Genomic DNA, 19,534 nt, shown 5'->3' on the forward strand with positions numbered 1-19,534 from the left:
AATCCCCTCTCTCTCTCTCTCTCTCTCTCTCTCTCTCTCTCTCTCTCTCTCTCTCTCTCTCTCGGAACTTTAATAACCAAAGAGCTGTCTGTCTAGAAGGAGACAGCTTAACCGCATTTTATTTGCTTATGACAAATAAATCATGATATGAAAGGCTTTGCCATACTTAAGCCTCTTGTGTCCTACAATGAAACCTTTTCCCCCATTAGGGACTGCAATCAGCCCTCTCAGTCCTTCCGATCCATTTTTGGACTGGAGGAAAAAACATTAAAAGCCCCAAACAAAACACACCCACCCCAAAAGGGTAACAAACCAACTACTGCAATTTGGGATCCTCTAAGACAAAAATTCCCATTGGACTCCTTGGAAAAAAGATTTCAACCACATACAACAGGAGGCCAAACCCACGAGGGTGCTTAACATATACACTGGATGGCATTTGTCCATATCTTTACATTGAGGTTCCAACAAAAACACGATGTGATGGTCACAAGAAACCGAACATTTATTTCTATTGTCACTCTGTACAGGACACAAATTTTCACGCCAACGAAAGGTTCTAGACTCAGGCAGCCCCAAAGGTAGGAAGGTGCCTGGTTTGGAATGTCAGAAAGAGAACAGGAGAGAAGGACACACATGACATAAAATAATAATAATAATAATAATAATAATAATAATAATAATAATAAACAATGCAACAATGATAAACTATGGAAGAGGGCTCTGCAACATCATCCTTTCAGAGTGGGAGGGCCACAACATTTTATTTCCTAGTTTCACATTCATTTTCAGTCTAAGAGAGGGCCTCTGCTGTACAACTCAGGATTGGCCAGAGTCCTGCCCAGCTCCCAGAACTCAACTGGCCCCTCACCCTGCCAGGCCTTCTAGTGGAAGGCCCTCCCAGGTGTCCGGGTCACTCTTTTTTTTTCCCCCCTTGGACTCAATTTCCCTGCCCGCTCCTGTGTTGTCAAGGCAGGTCCCTCCCCCACGTGTCCCCTTCCTTCTGTTCCCTTCATCCCATGGTGGAAGGGGATGAGCAGTCATTGTCCCCCAGAACCGGCACTGAGAGAGAGGGAGGTTGTGTATGTGTTTGTTACCGTAGCCAAAACACTGTGCTATCTGGCAGTCACAGGGTGCTTTCGCTGGGTGTCAGGAATGGGGGACAAAGAAATAAAATCCAGGCTGTCTTCCAGCAGCGGCAGCAGCAGAGGCGGCGGCAGCCGAGCCGGGGGCCTCATTTGTTAGCCGAGTGTCGAGGTAATGGTCGCCACCGAGGCCCGTCCTCTCCTCGGCAGAGTAAACAAGACAGATGGGCCTGGGCCTGGCGTGATTAAAGATGAAACGTGGATCCATCTTCGCCAAAGCCGAAATGAGGAGCTTCAGCCTCCTCCTATTTCTCTTTCTGTCTTTTTCTTTTCTTACTTCTTCTTTCTTTCTCTTTTCTTTTTCTTTCTTTCTTTTTTTTTTTTTTTAAGGAATAAAGCAAGAGACTTGAACCTTGCTTCTGGGGGGGGGGCCTCTCACCGGGCTCCCTATTGTCATATTTATAAATAAAGCTCCCCTACCCCTCCTTCTTTGCTTTTATTCACATGTAGCTAAAGTGGGGGGAGGGCAGGTGGGATTTTCCAGGCCCAGGCCCAAGGGAGGGGGGTCCTCACGCACCCCCCAGTCTCCCCTCCCTTGCACTCTCTGCCCACCCTGGACCCCCACCCCAGGTTCGCAGCTCCAGTTTAGGGAGGCACTAGAGCGCAGGGGGGCCTCCGTTGGGTCGGCCAAGGGGCCCTCCGGCTGCTGCTGCTGCTGCGGTGCTACCCGAGCGGATCTTGGTATTGGGCAACTTGTGGTCTTTTTTCCACTTCATGCGCCGGTTCTGGAACCAGATCTTGATCTGGCGTTCCGACAGGCAGAGAGCGTGGGCGATCTCCACCCTCCGGCGCCTTGTCAGGTAGCGGTTGTAGTGAAATTCTTTCTCTAACTCCAAGACCTGCTGGCGAGTGTAGGCGGTCCGAGAGCGTTTGGGCTCCCCACCGGCGTAATTGGGGTTTACTGGACACACACAGAGAGAGGGAAAAAGAGAAAGTTTTATTGCCCCCGAAAGGGAGGAGGGAGAGCGCTTTCTTCCTACTTACAGTGTCTCCTTCCCTCCCTCCTTCCCAGACACCTCCTCTACCTCCTAGAGGGGAAAAGCCCCAAAGGGAAGAAGTGGAGCACAGGAAGAGAAAGATCTTAAAATATGGAAGGTTGTGCTGTCCTGGTTGTTGTTGTTTGGGTATCTAGTGGGGGGCAATGAGGAATCTTTGTAAGGTTTTAGTCGCTCCTCTCTCCCCCTAGGCCTGGGGCCCCGGTAGGAGAATAAGGGGTGAAAGAGGGAGGGGAGTTGCCCTAAACCTTTCCTCTGTTTAGTTCCCACCCTCGCTGCTCAGATCCCAAGCAGTGCCTGCCCCCAGTAAAAACTTTTCCCTACTTCTCCAGCCAAGGAGGCCGACTGGAATAAAGGAAAAAATAAATACTGGGAGTTGACTCAACTCCGCTTAAATACGGATTACTACCTCCTCCTCCTTCTCCTCCCCCACATCCCACACCCCTCCCCAATTCCAACTTCACTGAGAATGCATCTCCCTGGCGAAAGAGTCGCTGGTGAGAATGGGGAAGAGGATGGGGAACCGACTTCAAAGGCGCAAGGCCCACCAGGCCATAAAAATTTATGGGGGATGTAATTATGTGGCTCTGAAAACAGGCGACCGTAAATCTCTGGCAATGGCGAGTTTATAGCGGGGACAATTGGCTTCCCCCAGCTCCCTCCCCCCATGCCTCCGAGGTCCCTTCGGTGTAAAGCGCCAGGGGTGGGAGGGGAAGGGGTGCCCACGCACTCACCCGTGCTCACGTGAACTTTGCGCATCCAGGGGTAGACGACGGGCTCTTTGCACGCGGAGTGGGACGGGCTGGGATGTAGGGGGTTCTGGGCGCAGGGAGGCGGCGGGGGGCTGTTGCTGACCGCCTCACAGCGTTGGCCAGGCTCTGGGAGGAGGGCCCCGGCGGGTGGCTGCACAGGAGCCCGAGGGGACAGCCCCGGTGGTGGCGGGGGCGGCGGGGGTGGTGGCGGTGGCGGAGGCGGCGGGGGCCCAGGGTCCCGGCAGGCCGCGTAGCGCTGCACGGTGCACGCCGCGCGCCGCCCGAAGCCCGCCTCCGGCTGGAAGCTGCTCTCTCGCCTCTGGCCGCCGGCGTAGTACCCTGGCGAGTGGTCGCTGGGTAGGTAATCGCTCTGTGAATATTCCTCGCACGGAGGGAACTTGGGGTCGACATAGTTTGAGTTGATCAAAAAAGAACTCATAGCCATTAATTTCTGGGAATTGCCCACAAAATATACTAAAATTTATTCCGACCCCTGACTCGTTTTCCTGTTTCCGAAAGCCCTCCTACTTACTGTCAAGTGAACAAAGTTAGGGGCCCACGTGATCCTCCGAGCCAATGGCCACCCCGCCTGCGATTCCCGGATAAGGAAATCTGCTCACCCGGACCCTACTCCAGCCAAAGAGGTTTATTTCCCCTTCTTCTCCTTCCCCTCCCCACCCACCCACCCAACACTAGGATTTACATAGGGCTCCTGTGGGGCGACCCCCTCCTCTCCTTGCTCTCTCCGACATCAGAGAGACTGAGAGCCAAGGAGAGAGAGCGCGAGAGCTAGCAGGTTGCGACTGGAAGGCCTGTTGTTGCACTGGACAGAGAACAATCCCTGGATCCCCTCAGAAGTTGGGGTTCCTGATGTCGCCCCTCCTATTCTTCCTCACCTCTGTCCAGCATTCTCTGCTTTCCATAGGGCCCCATCTCCTCCCCAGGACGACCCCCTGCACCCTGCATCTGTGTGGGAATGGAATAGCGGGTGGACTGGGGGCTCCGCCTCCAAAGGGGAACCCACTGGGGGCGAGGGGCACTGAGCTTGGGGCATTTCTCTTCTGCCAGATGGGGAGGGGTATGGGGTGAGAGAGGAGGCGTGGGGAGTTGGAGGGCGGGTGCAACAGAGTGACTTGTCAGAGATGAATGGAACCTAGGGCGGATCGATAGGAAATTCATGCACTAATTCGGGGAGACCTCGCCTTCCAAATCGCATTTAGCTGCGCTATTAGCCTGGCGGTGTCAGTCCGTCTGTCCCCATTCTCCTATCTACTCCTTTTGCCTCACAGGGCCCAACCTCAGAAAAACGACTTGGTTTCCTACACTAAAGATGAACGCTGGAGTAAAAAATGTGCAACTTTGGAAAGCAAATTGAATAGCAATTTGCCAATTCCAGAATCAACCGAGCAATACAAACCGTGGCGCCAGAGACGTTCTAATTGCCGCTAATGCCGCAGCCTCCGCGGCGAATAGAAATCTCACACCCTTGTAGTACTGGGGATAGAAACCCTAGCGGTTGGATAACACCCCCCACCCCTACACACACACCTACACACAACACCACCCTTAGTAATCGCATATTTCCAGGGCATCTTGTTCTGAACCCTAACGGAAAGACAACCTCAGCATCCGCTTGAAAAGCGAATTTCCTTTGCCTTGGCATTGTATGCAAGCGTCATTTTTTTTTTTTTTTTTTTTTTTTTTTTTTTAGAATTTCCAATAAAGCTTCTCTGAGCCTAGAATGGAAAATGGGTGGGCTTGACACCAGAGGACAAATTTTAAAACATCGCCAACATTCATTAACTTCTTTAGACTAGTGGAAAAGGACCACAGCTCCCAAGGTCAGGCATGATGTTCAGGTAGAAGATTCCTCCATTTATAACCAGTGGTGGAGGGGAAAGAAAGACGAAGAAACAAAAAGGAAGGAGTCTTCTTATGGTCAGTCAGTGGATTGTCCTCATTTAGAAAAAATGTTTATTTATTTTTTCTTCTGGAAAAAAAAATGAGCGGAGTGTTTATGTCAACTACATATTCCCCTAGATACGAATTTGTGACCACAAAATTCCTTACACAAATTCGGATCTACAGGGTATATACAGAAGACAGACAGATCTTCTTGGCCCAGAAATTTTCCGGTTCTCCTACTTTCCGCACGTTCTTCATTTGAGGTGTGGTTTGAGTGCTTTCATTTTATTTCGTTTTGCTCTAGTTTTGAGCTCTGGGAGCAGAAAAAGGCATTGCAGTACCATTCTTGGGATTACAAGGTTTTCAATTCTCCTCTTCTATTAGAGAGAAATAGAAGCAGCCGGTCAGCAAGGGGACGCGAACCTCGCGGTCGACTCGCAACTCAGTGGCGGCGCATGAATTATGAGATGTAAACATTAGCTAAGCACAAAAGGAGAAAGGGTCATCCTGAGGCTGCCTGAAGTCGGAATCAGGCCCTTCTGGGTGCACTCGCGCCCCTCTCCGCCCCTCCCCCTAGGACTTTTATTTTTTAAAGGAAAAAACAAAACCCCAATCGGCTCCTCCAGTGCCCCTCACGGTCTTTAGGATGTGATCAAACGAATATCTAGATATTTTCCAAAGCGCCTCTCAGTAAAGGGAGGAGGGAGAGGCGGCTGGGTGTGAAGAGGGTGTAATAAAAGTCCTTTTGGAAAAATTCAATGGTAAAGAGAGGGAAACAGCTGTAAAGAAAAATGCTGGGAGACCAAGCAGATGGGGTCCTGGATATTTAATGATGGGCAATTCTGTTTACAACCTGAGAAAAAGATCAAAGGCATTTCATTTCCGAATGAAGGGCAATGAGGAACCATAAAAGATGCAGCCAGATGATGTGCCTGCCCCTCCTAGTCCCCACAAACCTCCTGGGGGCCAGAAAAAGAGGATAATCCCCTAGAGATATGGAGAAGAACCCCAGTCCCTAATTCTCTGGCCCCAGGTGGATTTCCTATGTCTAAGCCAATGTACTTACTTGCCCAGCCACCTGCTTGGATAACTGGCTGTGAGGCCAAAATGTGGATCTGGGATTTCTGAATCAACTTCCTGAGGCTTCTAATAACTGCTAAATTTACTAAACTGGGAGACTGGAGATTGTGCTGGGAGGAACTGGGCTTAGACTGTGAAAGCTGTGGCCAGGTGAGGGATGGTGTGCCCAGAAGCCTCCTCCCTTCAGAATCCTACCTATCTCCCTAGCTTTGAAAGATACTTGTAGCCCTCCTGAACGAGTCTAACACTATGAATTTCATTATCAACAAATCAATTCTCTAACCACCACACTCCAGAGGTGTCTGCCCACCCCCAGTCCTGGGATCCTAGCAGGTAGATGGAAATGGAACTCTCAACTTCAGACAACTAGGTCTAAAGACCCTCATTTTTTTTTTATCCCAAATCTAGTCATTGACACAGTTGGCCTTGGTTTTTAATTGCTAACACCAACATTCTCCTGGCTAGACCAGGCCCATACATAATTGAAGCAAAACAATTACATTGTACTTGCTATTTTTTGCCATGAAAGGCCCAACGGGTAATTTCAGACCCCATCTAGGCACCCGAGGAGACTGGAGACTTGCCCTGGGCCCACAGAGAGCCCCTGGTAGGATCCCCACCAGCTCTTTACCATCAAACAAGGACCTTTTTAAATAATCTCAAATGCCACTTAAGGGTTCCACGACCCATTCCAACCTGCCAGGACCCTCTCCCGTCCCGTACCTCCTGTCCTTTTCTCGCTGGATCTCTTAAAACCCGTTAGCATTTTGAAAGTTTTCGAAACCCGTTGGCTGGCCGCCGGGCCTCTCTGCTTCTCTATACTTCACAAGGAATGAGGCCCAGGTGCCCACAGCACCTCAAGAGAGTGGGATGGGAGGCAGAGTTACCTCGGGGTTGGCTATGGTTGGTCTTGGGGCCAGAGTTCAGAGATTTTCTTCCCTGCGCTCTGGGAGCCGCCACCTGCGCATCCCAACAAGGCATCGCATACACACCCCTCCCCGCCCCCACCATCACTCCAGCCGGGTGCAGCCACCAGGGGTGGAGGACAGGGTTTATCGGCGGCGAATCCCAGAATGGGTTTCACCATAGCTGGAGACTGCCTTTCTCCTCTTCACCCGGAAGAATACCAACAGCAATGTGCATAGTAAAAATAAGAACAGCAAGGGACTCGCGCGCGTTCAGAGCAACCTCTCCTGCGCTCCGCGGTCGTTTGGAGGCTTCCCCATCGCCTTCTCCTGGCAGCCACAGGTTGCTAGCGTGACCTCTCGCTGCCCAGCCCCCCTCCGCCGTGTCAGGCGTGCCCAGGCCGTGAGGAATCATCTACCTTTTGTTGACACGGAGAAAGGGACGCAGGAAGGAGGGAAACCGAAGGGCCAAGCAGAAGCGAGTCCCCAGGCAGTCTGCACCAGCGTCCACGCAGAGGAGAGGAAGGCCCAGAGGATGAGCGGGCAAGAGTACTCACCAGGCCGCTCCCCGCGCCCTCCCGGCGGACCCGTGGATCCGCTGAGCAACAGCTGAGCTCTCTCTGGTCCACTATTGTGTGTCCGGAAAACCGAACCTCGGCTGCGGGCAGAGGAGGCACCAGCCCCCTCCGAGGCCGGAACAAGACTTTTTTTTTTTTTTTTTTTTTGGTGTGTTTTTGTTTTGAAGCTCAAGTTTTCTTATTAATCTCATACTTTGGCAGTCTTTGTTAAACAGTGAGGCGCGTCATGAGGCTCTCGAACATTTTAATAATTTTTAGACGCCGTGACCTGCGGTTCACCCCTCTACGGGCCTCCCCAACGAGCAGGCAGTTACTATAATATGCTCCGCAGTTCGCTCGGTCATATTGTATTTTGCTCAGGTCATTACTTGGGAGAAAAATGACAGAGCAGGAATTTGATTCAGCTCATCCTCTCCAGCTCGACTTTTCGCCAGAACCTCCTCTTCCCCTCACCCAACCCCCACCCCCAAAAAAGTCCCATTCGGGTAGGATTCAGGCGGGCCCGCCCCTGCTTTGATTTTCCATCATTCCTATATTTTTGTCAGATCTGATTCCCTGGGCAAACAGTGAAGGAATGAGATTCCGTGGGGATTCCTTTTGAGGTCTGAGTACAAGGTTGGTATGGAGAGAACTGAAAGTTCAGCATTGGGTATCTGGACCCGAAAGCAGGCCTGAGCTAGAAAGGCCCCTTTCCCTCAGCCTTTCCCCTAAATGCATGCACTGGCAGAGCCTGTGTCCCCACCCCATTATACACTCCATTGGCTTCATTTACTCTCTCATGTGCCAAAGATACACCAATTATTGTAAAAACTTTGGAAGCTTATGTCCCCAGAAATGACTCTTCCACCTCTTGCAGTGGAGAGTTTGGTCCACAGCCCAACACATTTGAAAAAAAAAAAAGAAAAGAAAGAAAGAACTCAGAGATAGGGACTAGACTACACTAGTCAAAGCCCAGACTTGGGGACTTGGCTTTCAGAGGCTTAAGTTGTTTAAGAACAAAACAACATCTTTCCACCCCAAAATATTTTTTGAATGAAACATTTCTCATCTATAAGCAACTCCTTTGCCTACCCCCACCATTACCTCAAGGAGGTTCAGGAGCAAATCAGCAAAGTTTTTAAATAGCCAGAAATTTTCAGGATTTGTTTCTCCATAGTTAAAATATGGTGGAATGCCTACAACACATTTTTTACTTTCTCTAGGTAGGTCAGGTGACTCCTCTTCCACCCAGTTTAGGGTTCAGGCCTAGGGAGAGTCTGAAAAGGTAGTATTCCCCTAGTACAGAGGGGAGAAAGGAAAGTTGCTTCCCAAGGTGCCCAGCTTGGTCTGAAATGATAGAGGTCACTCCTTCCTCATCCTGAGGGCCCTCCAGCACAGGACCTTATCTTACTGGAGTCTATTCCAGAGATCCCTAAGTTCATTAGCATTCTATCTTGGAGGAAAAAGAGATTGAGGGGGAAAAGAAAGAGATGGATTCTTCAGTTCAGGCTCTGACTTCTTCCTCCTCAGGACCCAGGAATTCCTCCCTGGCCTGTCATTCCAGAGAAACTTGTTTGAGAACTAAGTATCAATAGGGACCTACACCAGCTGGTTTAGTTTAAAAACAATGGGGTCAAATCAATTTAAATTTTGATAGTAAACTTTTTCCTCCATTGGTCATATTTCAAAGGGCATCTTTACAAAAAGTCTCAGGTTATCTACATTCTGGAAGGGCAGTGCACCTCTTATATTAAATGCTTGGAAGAGACTATGATGACATCTCATAATACAACAGTCATTTAAAGACCGAAAATAAGCATATGCCCTGGTGTTATAATTACAGTCTCTCTAAGCATTTTACTTATGAGCTAAGCTTAATGCATGAATTCAAGGTTCATTTCAGGTCGCCTGTCTCAACTCCAGTTAAAAAAGATCTCTGTGAGGCCATTCAGTATTTTTCCTTTGCATTTCACTTCCCTCCTCCTAATAGGAAGAGAGGGAGCCAGAATGAAAATCCAAAGGACATTTGGGAGAGTGAAAGAACTAACAAACTAACCACCTTTCAATATTCTAGTTCTTAAACCTAGGAATTTAGAAATCCTCTAGTGCTTGTCCGTGGTCTTGAACTCCAACTGCCTGGACTCAGCCTGGGGGTTTGGTAGTTCTTTTTAACAAGCCAAGAGATGGGGGGTGGGGTGGAAGAGCCAGCAATTTGGCCCATTTAGGGCAAGTGGGGTGGGGTCGATTTAGTGAGAATCACCTTCGAAGCTTTTCTTTGGCCCTGCTGAACGTCCTGCAAGGACGTGTGGGTAATTGGATTTTTAAAATATATGCGGCTGGGTAAGTTTTAATTACATTTTATATGGTGACTCAAAGGTTATCTTTGGGAGAGAAAACTTCACAGAGGATTCGCCACGCCCCTAGACGCTGCTCTCTTTTGTGCAGCCCCCCACCACCACCCGTGAAGTTTTTAACTGAAGGGTTTTTTTTTCCTTCTCAGTTTCTCCTTCCCCAGATACCTGCCTCTCTTCTGCCCATGTCTGCTCCCGCCCCCAGTTCTCACAACCCATACCCCTGCCTTCCTTACCTCCAGCATCCCTTGCTCCCTCTTTTCTCTTCACACACACCGCCCCCTCCCCCTTTCCCACCCCGCCCCCACCGCTAGACGCCTCAACCTCCTGGCTCACGCATGCTGTAAACTTTTGACCCTCCAACTTTGCGACCCCTCGGGCAATAACACTGGCCTCACAGCCCAGAGTCTCATTCTACTATGCAGACTGCAGAAACCCAGGCGCAAAAAACGCTTTCCTTGCCCCTCCCGTTTCGCCACCTTGCCCCCACCCTCACCCACGCCACCGCTTAAGGGCCGTACTAAGACCTGGGGAATAGGAGTCTTTGATTATTAAATAATTACTTGGGGGAAAAAAAACGCCGATCCTGCTGCCTGCAACCTCACTGGTCATATCAGTTAGGACTCCTGGAAGAACTTTGACCATCCACCCTTCTTCATTCTTGTCCCCCAGAGTGGGACCAAGGTTGCTAGGCGAGGTGTCTATGAGGAGCCGCAGAATGGGTGGGCTGACCCGGAGAAGGGTATTTCTGGGGTGAAGAATGAAAGGAGTCTGGGGCAGGGTTTCCTTGGAAGCGGAGAGGACCACTGTGTTTTTAGGACTGATGGGAGACCTGTGTCCCAATAATACCAAGCCCGGCGAGGCCTGGGGCCACCTTGCACGGCCGCTCGCTGGCAGCTCGTAGGTCCCAGCCTGGCTGTGAACTTGGTCTAAGGCGGACTCTACTGGCAGCTCCGGGATGTTACAGCCTCTGCCTTTCGGCCAGTGTGAAAGACCCTGTGCGCTTTCGGTTTCCCTTCCGCTCAAATAGCACCTCCTAGGCCCCCAACTGTGGGGAGGAAGGATTTCATTTCTCCTTCCTTTGGGGGCTCTTGGGAGTCAGGAGAAAAGAAAAGAGAGAGAACGAGCACAAATTAAAGAGCTGGAGAGAGAGAGAGAGAGAGAGAGAGAGAGAGAGAGAGAGAACACAGTAAAAGAGTAGAAATCCGGATATAGGGATTAATCCCCTTAGTGCTTCCAAATCCCCAACAAGGAGACTCCCCCCTCCCACGCTGTCACTTTCCCTGCACCTGCCCTCTGGGTACCTCTTATAAGGTTAACTGCCCACCCCTCCATGGGGTTAGCTCATGGTTAGGCCAGCGGGCCTGGGGCCTGCGGTACTTTCTACCCCCCTAGACGGATTCATCTCTACCCCACCGGTCCCGGAGGTCAGGACTCTCGGCAACCAAAGCCAGCGCAGCCCAGGCAGCAGCAGCTTGAGCTCAGCCCAGTCCACTAGGAGAGCAAAGTCAGGGCACGGCCCCGCGGCCTGGGAGCGATTCCAGGGAGAGGAAATTGCAGGATGCTGCACCTTCCTCTTCCAGAGGAAATTTAGGAAGAGAAGAGACAGGGCGGGAGATGCCTAAACCATAGGGAAAAGGAAAAAAAAAAGAGGGAAAGAGAGAACGATTAAAACTTGAAAAGGAGATACTCTTAGGGATCCTACAGGTTCCCGAATTGTTCGAAATCCTAACCTCTCCAGTGCCCTAAATACCCCGACTCTTTGAAACCCGCGATTTGGATTTCAGTGAATTCGCCAACAGAACGGAGGAAAGATTCGCCAAAACCTGTCAGCATGCCCTGCCCGGCCTGCTGCTGTAGAGGTGGCGGAGGTGGCAGCGGTGTGGCCGGCAGTGCATAATGTATGCGGCAGCGACTCTGAGCCCCAAGTAGGCCAGCACTGCGGCCCCCAGTCTGCTGACCTCTGCGTGATCCCGGACTCTATGAATTATTGATGAGATATGAGCGTTGATTTCCCCTTTCAGGATGCAAACTCCATTATATTGTTAAAATGGCGATTTAATCGTTGAGAATAGCTTTGGTGTGGGTTTTTCCCCCAACTCATTTGCGCCTCCTTCCTTTTCATTTAACTCTCTTAATTAAATCCTTTAACAGATTTTAATCACTTTTTGGAGGGAGGGGTAGGAGGAAGGGGAAGGCCATTACATTATTACTACCAAACAACAACAAACAGGACCCTAAAACAAGGCAAAATAAAACAAACGCGAAACCCATCAAAGGCTTCTACCTTTGAAAAGTTGAAAGGAAGGTGGGGAGGAGACGTTTAACTCCTCTTTAAAGGTTGCTTTGGGAACTTCCATCAGAGACAGCAAGAAGATGACCAAGACGGACCTCTGGCAGGCAAGAGAGGCTGAGGGCCAGCCAGAACGGACCTGGGAGGTGTCTAATTCCACCCCAGGAGACTCGTGTGGAGTCCAGACTCAATTGTCATTCTTCCCCTTTCTGAGAAGTCCAGAGACCTCAGTCTTGGGGATTTGGGGAAGGACCACAGGATTCTTGTGAGGGTGACTCTCCAATCTGCGTCTTAGAGGCACTTAGGGAGAAATATCTATTCTCCTTAAGGGGCCCCCATTTCTCCCCTCCCCCTCCCCAAACAGCTCAGTTTCCAGGCGGTGTCTGGGCTAATTAATATGGATGTATAACAGCGCTGCAGTAATCAATAAATCCCCGCTCTGAGCAGATCCCATCCTCAAAATTCGATTACCCTGAGAAACTCCAAAAATAGGGTGAGGGACCAATGAGCTCCCTTCTAAAAGAGGGAGCTTGTTCTTGCTAGCCCTGTCTTCCAAGGTTGGCCAGGGAAGCCCATATAAAGAAAAAGGTACTGAGGAAAAGTCCTGGAAAGGCACTAAGTGTGGGGGATTGTGCTGGGTAGTCTATCTTCCCCTTTGCTCTGAATCCTTGGCTTCCGCCCTAACATCCAGATTCCAAGGATAAAGGAACCAGGCAGAGAAAAGAGCTTCCTCTTTGGTCTCCTGCGTCCTGCCCTTCCAGCCCTCAGTAAATAACTTCTCACAGCCAGGGAAGGGTTAAGTGTCCCTACCACAGTTATGGAGAGGAAGCCAATGAAATATGGGCACTTGGAACTCCAGGCCCGGCTGGCTTTCCTGTTTACACTTCTTTATACTTCCTCCCACCCTGTGGCCTCAGAGAAACATAACAAAATAAAACAAACAACCAAATAAAACAAAAAATCAAATTGTCCACTCGGTGGTGGCCAGGCTGGATGCAGAGCAAAAGGAAAACTGCAGCCTTAGTCTCTGGCTGCCACCTCCTGGGGCTTTCTCCAGGGTAAGGATTTGGTCAGAGGGTGCCAGCTTATAGCCCAGAAGGTTAAGGCCTGGACTGGCAGGGGAGAAAAAAAAGTAGTGGGAGAGGAAGGAAAAGAGAGATATGGAGAGAGAGTGTTTCCTAATAGGGACTCTTGGGGAAAAGTGGGAAGAAAGGACTCAGGTCTGGGGCAGGGAGAGTTCTTTGCCCCCACCCACCTCCCCAACTCTCATTCCCTCTCTCAGTTTGTCCCTGTTGGGGTTCAGGGAGAATTTTGCCCAGGCAGCCCACAGTGGGGAAGAGGAAAGGCCAGTCAGGGCTTCTTCTCCAGGATCCACTTAAATCCAGAGGACACCCTCCAGTGGTTTGCCTTCTCAGGCCTAAGTGGGCACCCCCATCTAGGGCTCCTCTTTGCTATTCAGGAAAATCTGCCCAGCTATGTCCCTGGGCTGCTAGCATCATTCATTCTTTATCAGAGTTTACAGAACTGATATGTGATGGGGGGGGGGGGATCTTTAGGGGCAAGCTTGCTTGTCTGGGGCTTCAGGTTACTAACGAAGTATCCAGGACAGAGAAGCCAGAGTAAGGCCAGGGGCTCAGTAAGAATGGGGCTCCCCTGGATGCCCCATATTGGACTCGGCCGCCGTTACACTCTTCCCCTGCACCTCTGTCAATCTCTTGCCTTGTATAGAGTGAAAACCTGTGGAGGCCATACCTCCAAAATGTTTTCATATTTTAAATGGTGCTGACCAATATCACCAAGGGACACACATCATTCTTGGGAAAATGTTTCTTTAAATCAGGGTGAGGACCTCAAGCCCTCTATACTCTAACTCTGCTCTAAAAGCCTGTTAAGGGTCTCTTGTAAGTGAAGCATGGGTAGAGAATGGCAGGTCAGAAAACAGAACCAGAACGGCTTCAGAAAAGAGAAGACAGGACAGTCCCACTGCCCCTTAATGAAAAACAGGAAATCTTGTAACCCTTTTTTATCCCAAATGACAGGAGCCCCTCAAGATGCCACATTTCCAATCCCAGGCACTATCTACCCGGGAGTTGGTGAGCTGAATCAAGAGATGGTGGGACAGAGAAAGCAAGAGGGAGAGTGGTTGGCCCCAGTATCTTAAATTGTGGGGAGGTGTCAATTTGGTACAGAAGAGGTATCTGGATTTTAGAATAAGGGTAACTTTTCTTTAGAAAAGGGTCAGATCTTGAAGTTGCTCTGGTTTGTGGAGCCACAAAACAAAGAGGCCTTTGAGGGTATCATAGGGAGAGAGGAGGAAAAAGAGGAGAGAGAAAAGAGCACCTTCCCAATTTCCTTTCCCAGCTCCTGGGTCTTTTTGCTGCTTCCCCACAGTTGGGGGTCTGTGTTCCTGAGGTGTTATTTGTGGAGGGCTTGCCAGGGATCTACTTAAATACCTAATTCCTCCAGGCTAGGGCAGAAGCTCCTTTGCTCTCCACCTCCTGGTCAGGAATTAGGTTTGGTATTGAGGAGATTACCCTCTCTGTCCGCTCCCCATTCTGACCTCAAGATCCTTCTTAGAACCTAGAAGAAGAGATCAGTTGGAGCCAATGGGCTCAATTTTGGTGCAATAGCTATGTATTTCCCATTCCGCATAAGCCTGATGAGGTCATAGAGAAAGAGAAGTTCTCTTTTGTGGGACCTACAGATCCAAAAGCCAGAGAGTACTCCAGGGCAAAGCAGCCCACAGCAGCTTCTTTCCCTAGTGCTTTTTCTCAGCTCAGATGTATTCAGATAAAAGTGACCAGCAGTGCGCCCCCCACATACCTCTGACAAATGAAACTCACAGGTTTTTTCCCCCCCTGGGGGTGTGAAGATAATCTGAAGATAGCCAGTAGTGAAATGCCCCCCAACAACAGGCCCTTCTTCCAGCAATGCACACCCTCCCTTCTTGCTCCCCAAATTTCCAAGGGAACAGAAGGAACATGGGTCTCCTGCAACCCTCTTTGCCCCAAAGAATCCGACACTTCACCAAACATAAACCAGGCAGCCTCAAGCACTGAAAGCTTTTGGAACTGAGTGCCCCCCACCTCAGGCACCCAATATCTCAGATCTGATGTATAAAAACAAGCTAAATTTTCCCTATATCACTCCACAGCCCTGCTGGAAACAAGATTTCCTTCTCCTAGTCCCAGATCCCAAAATTGCAAGGGAAGAAAGCGAAAGCTGGAAGCGACTTACTGCGGGATTGCTGGGCCTGGGCTGCCGCCACCGCCTCCTGGGCTGGTCAGGCTGCTCTAGGCTGAGAGAGCGCTCACCTACCTCTGCCCCCTTCCCCACCACAGCGAGCAGTTAAAGTGTCACTTAACATTCTGGAGAATGTGAAATATACCGCGCGGTGTCAACTCCCCAAAACCATAAAACTAACTTTATGGACCTCACGTGACTTTCTCGAGCCAGTGAGGGGTATCTGTCTGACTTCTCGGCGATTTTTACGATCTAACTTCGAGATAAAACCCCTATCCATTTGACATCTAAATGTCATAGCGACTTTTGGGATAGTTTGCTATCGGCAAAGGGGGACAAATTCAAGGGGTGAAGGGGAACAAGGGCCCAGTACAGTCTCCAGGACCCTCTGCTGCCTCCTCACCAGCCCCCCTCCCCCCAGGTCCTGTAAGAAGTTGGGCCCAGCTGGAAGGGAATTGACCGGGTAAGTGTCCAGACTTGACTGTTGGGCTCAGGGTGGAAGCTGACTTGGATGGAAGAAGACTGGGCCCTGGCTGGAGGGAGAACCAGAGGTTCTTTCAGGAAGGATCCCAACTCCTAACCTGACCAAAGGGGGAAGATCATTTGGGCCTCTGGAGAAAAGTAGCCCCTGAAAAGTGTAGAAAAGGCTGAGGGTAAAAGGACATCTTTGAAACTGAGCTGATGATTTTTTTTTCTTTAGTGGGTGGCAAAACTGAATTAGGATTTGGAACAGGGGACATGGCAGCTGGGCAGGCCTCTATAATTCCCAAAAGGCCAGGAGCCTCCTGCTCAGTACTTAGGCCTACATTACTTTCCCTGGAGAGTTTTTCAGAGGTTTTTCTGGCCAGCTGGTGGAAGGCCAAGATGGAGCCCATCTCGGTCCCACCTGAGGTTTCTGGCCCTCTTAGTCCTCCAGTCCTGAAGGCCTGTTTCTTGGCCCAAGCAGCATTGACCAAGCCAGGAACTTAGGTGATTAAGAAAGCCTGCTGGTAAGCATCCTGTTTGCCCTTCCCTAAACCCTAGATTTATTGAGAATGATCCTAGGGTATGCCAGGTGATGGGAGAGGCAGACCCCCTGGAGAAAAGACAAGTGGAAGGGCAATGGATTAGGGGAAACATTTATTTGACTTCAAGGAAAGCTACAAACAAATACCAAAAGCAAACCACTGAGACAGGCCTGGCAAAGACAGATTTCACACATAGCACAGCATCCACTCACTCACTACAAATGGCCTTGGAAGCGAAATGGATAGGGAGGAAGAGATGGGTCTGACCCAGACTATCCCCATATTTACAAGCTTTGGGTCCTCTAGCTAGACCCATAGAGAAATACACAAGACATTTTACACTGAGTATTATTTGTTTCCGCACACTCCCAGACCAGGCCTTGTGGGGCCTACCAGGCAGAAGGAACTTAAAATCTCACTGTTTTCCTTTCCTCTTCTCAACATCATCCTATGGTACTCCCTGGCCCCTTCTCAGCCCAGGACCAAGTCACTGGGAGACATGGGCCCTGGGAGTGAGGAAGGGGAGAAGGAGGAGGGGGGGTGAAAATAGACACAGTCAAGGACTCCATCTCAGAGGCCAGCTCAGCTGGGCCTGGGGATGTGGCACCCCACCTCAATTGCTGCCTCTTAGCGAAGTTTCCAGCTGAAACTCAAAAAATACAGCTATCTTCTTTTATAAATAAGTTAGAACACAGGTGGGAAGGGGAAAGTTCACATTAAACATGCGAATTTCTTTTTTTTTTTTTTCCCCTGGGGGAAGGAGCGCAACCACAGACACGAACATTCAGAAACACTGGCGGATTTGGGGCGAGCAGAGGGGAGTGGGGAGCATGGAGGGAAAATAATAAGGATTATTATTATTATTATTAACAATAATAACAAGATAACAAGTCCAGGAGAGAGGGAGCCACGGGAAGACATAAGACCGAACGAAAAATTGTAACACAAGGCCAGGGTGAGGCAGGCTCATGGGAACCGGTCCCCAGCGGTCAGCGGCAGCGCAGGGAGGATCAGAGGGGTCGGGGCTGGGGGTGGCCCGGGCTGTGGGGCTGCCCAGAGCTCCTCCGTGCGGGTTCAGGGCTGGAAGGCGCTGCCGGCTGTAGCCAGGCTCATACTTTTCAGTTTGTTGTCTTTCTTCCACTTCATGCGCCGGTTCTGGAACCAGATCTTGATCTGGCGCTCAGACAGGCAGAGCGCGTGGGCGATCTCGATACGCCGCCGCCGGGTCAGGTAGCGATTGAAGTGGAACTCCTTCTCCAGCTCCAGGGTCTGGTAGCGGGTATACGCGGTCCGGGCCCTTTTCCCGTCCGGCCCGGTCATATCTGGAGTAGAGAGAGTAGAGCCACAAGGCAACAGTTATTCTGGTTACAGGAGGGGGCACTGGGTGGGAGGGGGCGGGGAGCAGGACCCGGGCATCCCCAGTACCCAGCTCACGCAGCTCCAATCCTCCCCACTCCAGATGCCCGCGTCCAGGCTCGATTTCTGCGCCCGTTTCTCCTTCAGCTCCTACTTTTGCTGGCAGCGAAAGCGCCCGGCTTTGTCTCTTGCTCCCTCCCAGTGCCTCACCCTTCGCTGGGCTCAGGCGGCCGCTCGCCCCGGGAGGGAGGAGAGCGGCTGCACTTTTGCCCTAGAAAGCTCCTTTTACTGCTCACCCCTCCTTTGCCAGCGGTAGTCTCGAATTTTCAGGGGGTAAGCAGGACCCTTCCCCACATTACATAAACCCCAACCTTCAGAGTAAAGCTGGCTTACTGGCTGGATGAATAAAACCTACGACAAACCTGGGAACAAATTATTTAAAATATCCCCCCCCCCTCCCAGCAAAAGACCCTGTTTGGCTCTGTCCACGGAGCTGTGAGAATCCTCTTAGGGACTTCTTCCCCTTTAGAAAAATAAATCTATATTTGAGGAAAAGCCTTCCTCAAGCTCTCCTCGTCCCCCCTCCCAAACGCAGAGAAGGAAAGCCGAGAAGACAAAAAAAGAGAGACAGAATTACCATGGCTGATGTGAAGCTTCCTCATCCAGGGGAATATCTGAGGAGTCTGCCCCTCGGGCGCGGCTGTGGAGGTGGCCATGGGTTCTGGCTGCGCCCGAGCTAGGCTCGGGCTGCTTAGCTGGCTCGCGGCTTCCTCAGGCTCCGAGGACGCGCTGGCCTCGTCTATTTCGGTGAAATTGGCGCTGGAGCTGGCGGGGGTCGCTTGGTCGGAGGGGGACGAAGCAGAGGGCTTGGCGCCGTGGCTATCACCGTTGGTGCAGGGAAGGGACTCGGGCGAGGACAGGGAGCAGCTCGACGCCGCTTGCCTGAAGCGGGGCTCCTGAGAGGGCGCAGGGAAGGCGCGGGAGCTCTCGCCCACCGCCCCAAAGTGGCTGGAGGAGGCCGAGGAGCGGTTGACGCTGAGGTCCATCCCATTGTAATTGTAGCCGTAAGAGCCGGTGTGCATGGCAGCGGGATCCCTGTAAGAGCCGCTCAGAGAGCTGCCACTGCCATAATTTAGCAACTGATAGTCCGGGCCATTTGGATAACGCCCCGAGAAGGAGTTTACAAAGTACGAGCTCATTTGGGTGATTTTGGAGGGCTTGATTTGTGGATCGTGGTCGTTATAACCCTGTGCTTCACGATTTATGATGTATTAATGAATTATAGCGATGCACTGTACTTCGTTTTGCTATGTATGCGGCCAAATATGGGGGGGGGGCTGAAAGGGGGATGGGGGGGCGTTAGGGAATCACGTGCTTTTGTTGACCAGTCGTAAATTCTCGCTGATGACCTCAAGAGGTAATTCATGCTCTATGGTTACAAATAATGACGATCCGAGAATCGTTAGGGCCGATTCAATGCGAGCCTCCGAGAGGGGGAAAAAGGAGAAGGGGGAGAAACCGAGAAGGTTGGCGTTGGCCTCTGAGCAGAGCGCGCCACCTCCCGGCGATCTGCGGGAGCGCGGGCCGCAGGCCGCCATGGCGTCGGCGGCTGCCTCCCTGCTGGCTCCCTGCAACCGCCAAGCGAGAAAGAAATCCGGTCGGCCGTGGCTCACTCGCGGGGTTGAGCCTTCTAGAAGAGGGGTTTGAGCCTTTTACCCACTTTCTTGGGTGGCGTTAGTTTCTCTATTTGTGCCTTGTCTATCAAATTACCGTCATTATTATTTTGGCTGTGAATGAAATGATCAAAGATTGAGTTGCCTGTCCCTTAATGGGTCATTGCTAGTTGGGGGCATAACTGGGGATAAAGAGTTGGAAGTTGTGTGTGAAAAACAATTATTACAAGGAGTCTCCCCCACCATGTTTAGTCCAGCCTGCTTCCTAGTGG

At 50.9% G+C, this 19,534-nt stretch overlaps 2 protein-coding genes across 2 annotated transcripts; both read right to left on the reverse strand.

The window, feature by feature from the left end:
- Positions 1-529: 529 nt before the first annotated feature.
- Positions 530-3,523, reverse strand: Hoxb4 (homeobox B4). Its single transcript, XM_076870075.2, has 2 exons — positions 2,875-3,523; positions 530-2,046 (listed from the first exon to the last, which is right to left on the reverse strand). The coding sequence occupies exons 1-2, from the start codon at positions 3,335-3,337 to the stop codon at positions 1,742-1,744; spliced, it is 768 nt and encodes a 255-aa protein (XP_076726190.2). The 5' UTR covers positions 3,338-3,523; the 3' UTR covers positions 530-1,741.
- Positions 3,524-16,372: 12,849 nt separating this feature from the next.
- Positions 16,373-19,262, reverse strand: Hoxb5 (homeobox B5). The gene is made up of 2 exons (XM_076870074.2): positions 18,227-19,262; positions 16,373-17,555 (listed from the first exon to the last, which is right to left on the reverse strand). Exons 1-2 carry the CDS (start codon positions 18,786-18,788, stop codon positions 17,308-17,310), a joined length of 810 nt encoding a protein of 269 aa, XP_076726189.1. The 5' UTR covers positions 18,789-19,262; the 3' UTR covers positions 16,373-17,307.
- Between the last annotated feature and the right edge of the window lie 272 nt (positions 19,263-19,534).

This window comes from Callospermophilus lateralis, chromosome 11 (genome assembly GCF_048772815.1).
Source record: "Callospermophilus lateralis isolate mCalLat2 chromosome 11, mCalLat2.hap1, whole genome shotgun sequence".
Lineage (NCBI taxonomy): Eukaryota > Metazoa > Chordata > Mammalia > Rodentia > Sciuridae > Callospermophilus > Callospermophilus lateralis.

Coding starts and splice junctions, on each gene's coding strand:
- Hoxb5 (XM_076870074.2), bottom strand. CDS start 18,788: ATGAGCTCGTACTTTGTAAACTCCTTCTCGGGGCGTTATCCAAATGGC. Junction 17,556..18,226: donor GAAGCTTCACATCAGCCATG/GTAATTCTGTCT, acceptor TCTCTACTCCAG/ATATGACCGGGCCGGACGGG.
- Hoxb4 (XM_076870075.2), bottom strand. CDS start 3,337: ATGGCTATGAGTTCTTTTTTGATCAACTCAAACTATGTCGACCCCAAG. Junction 2,047..2,874: donor CAAAGTTCACGTGAGCACGG/GTGAGTGCGTGG, acceptor GTGTGTGTCCAG/TAAACCCCAATTACGCCGGT.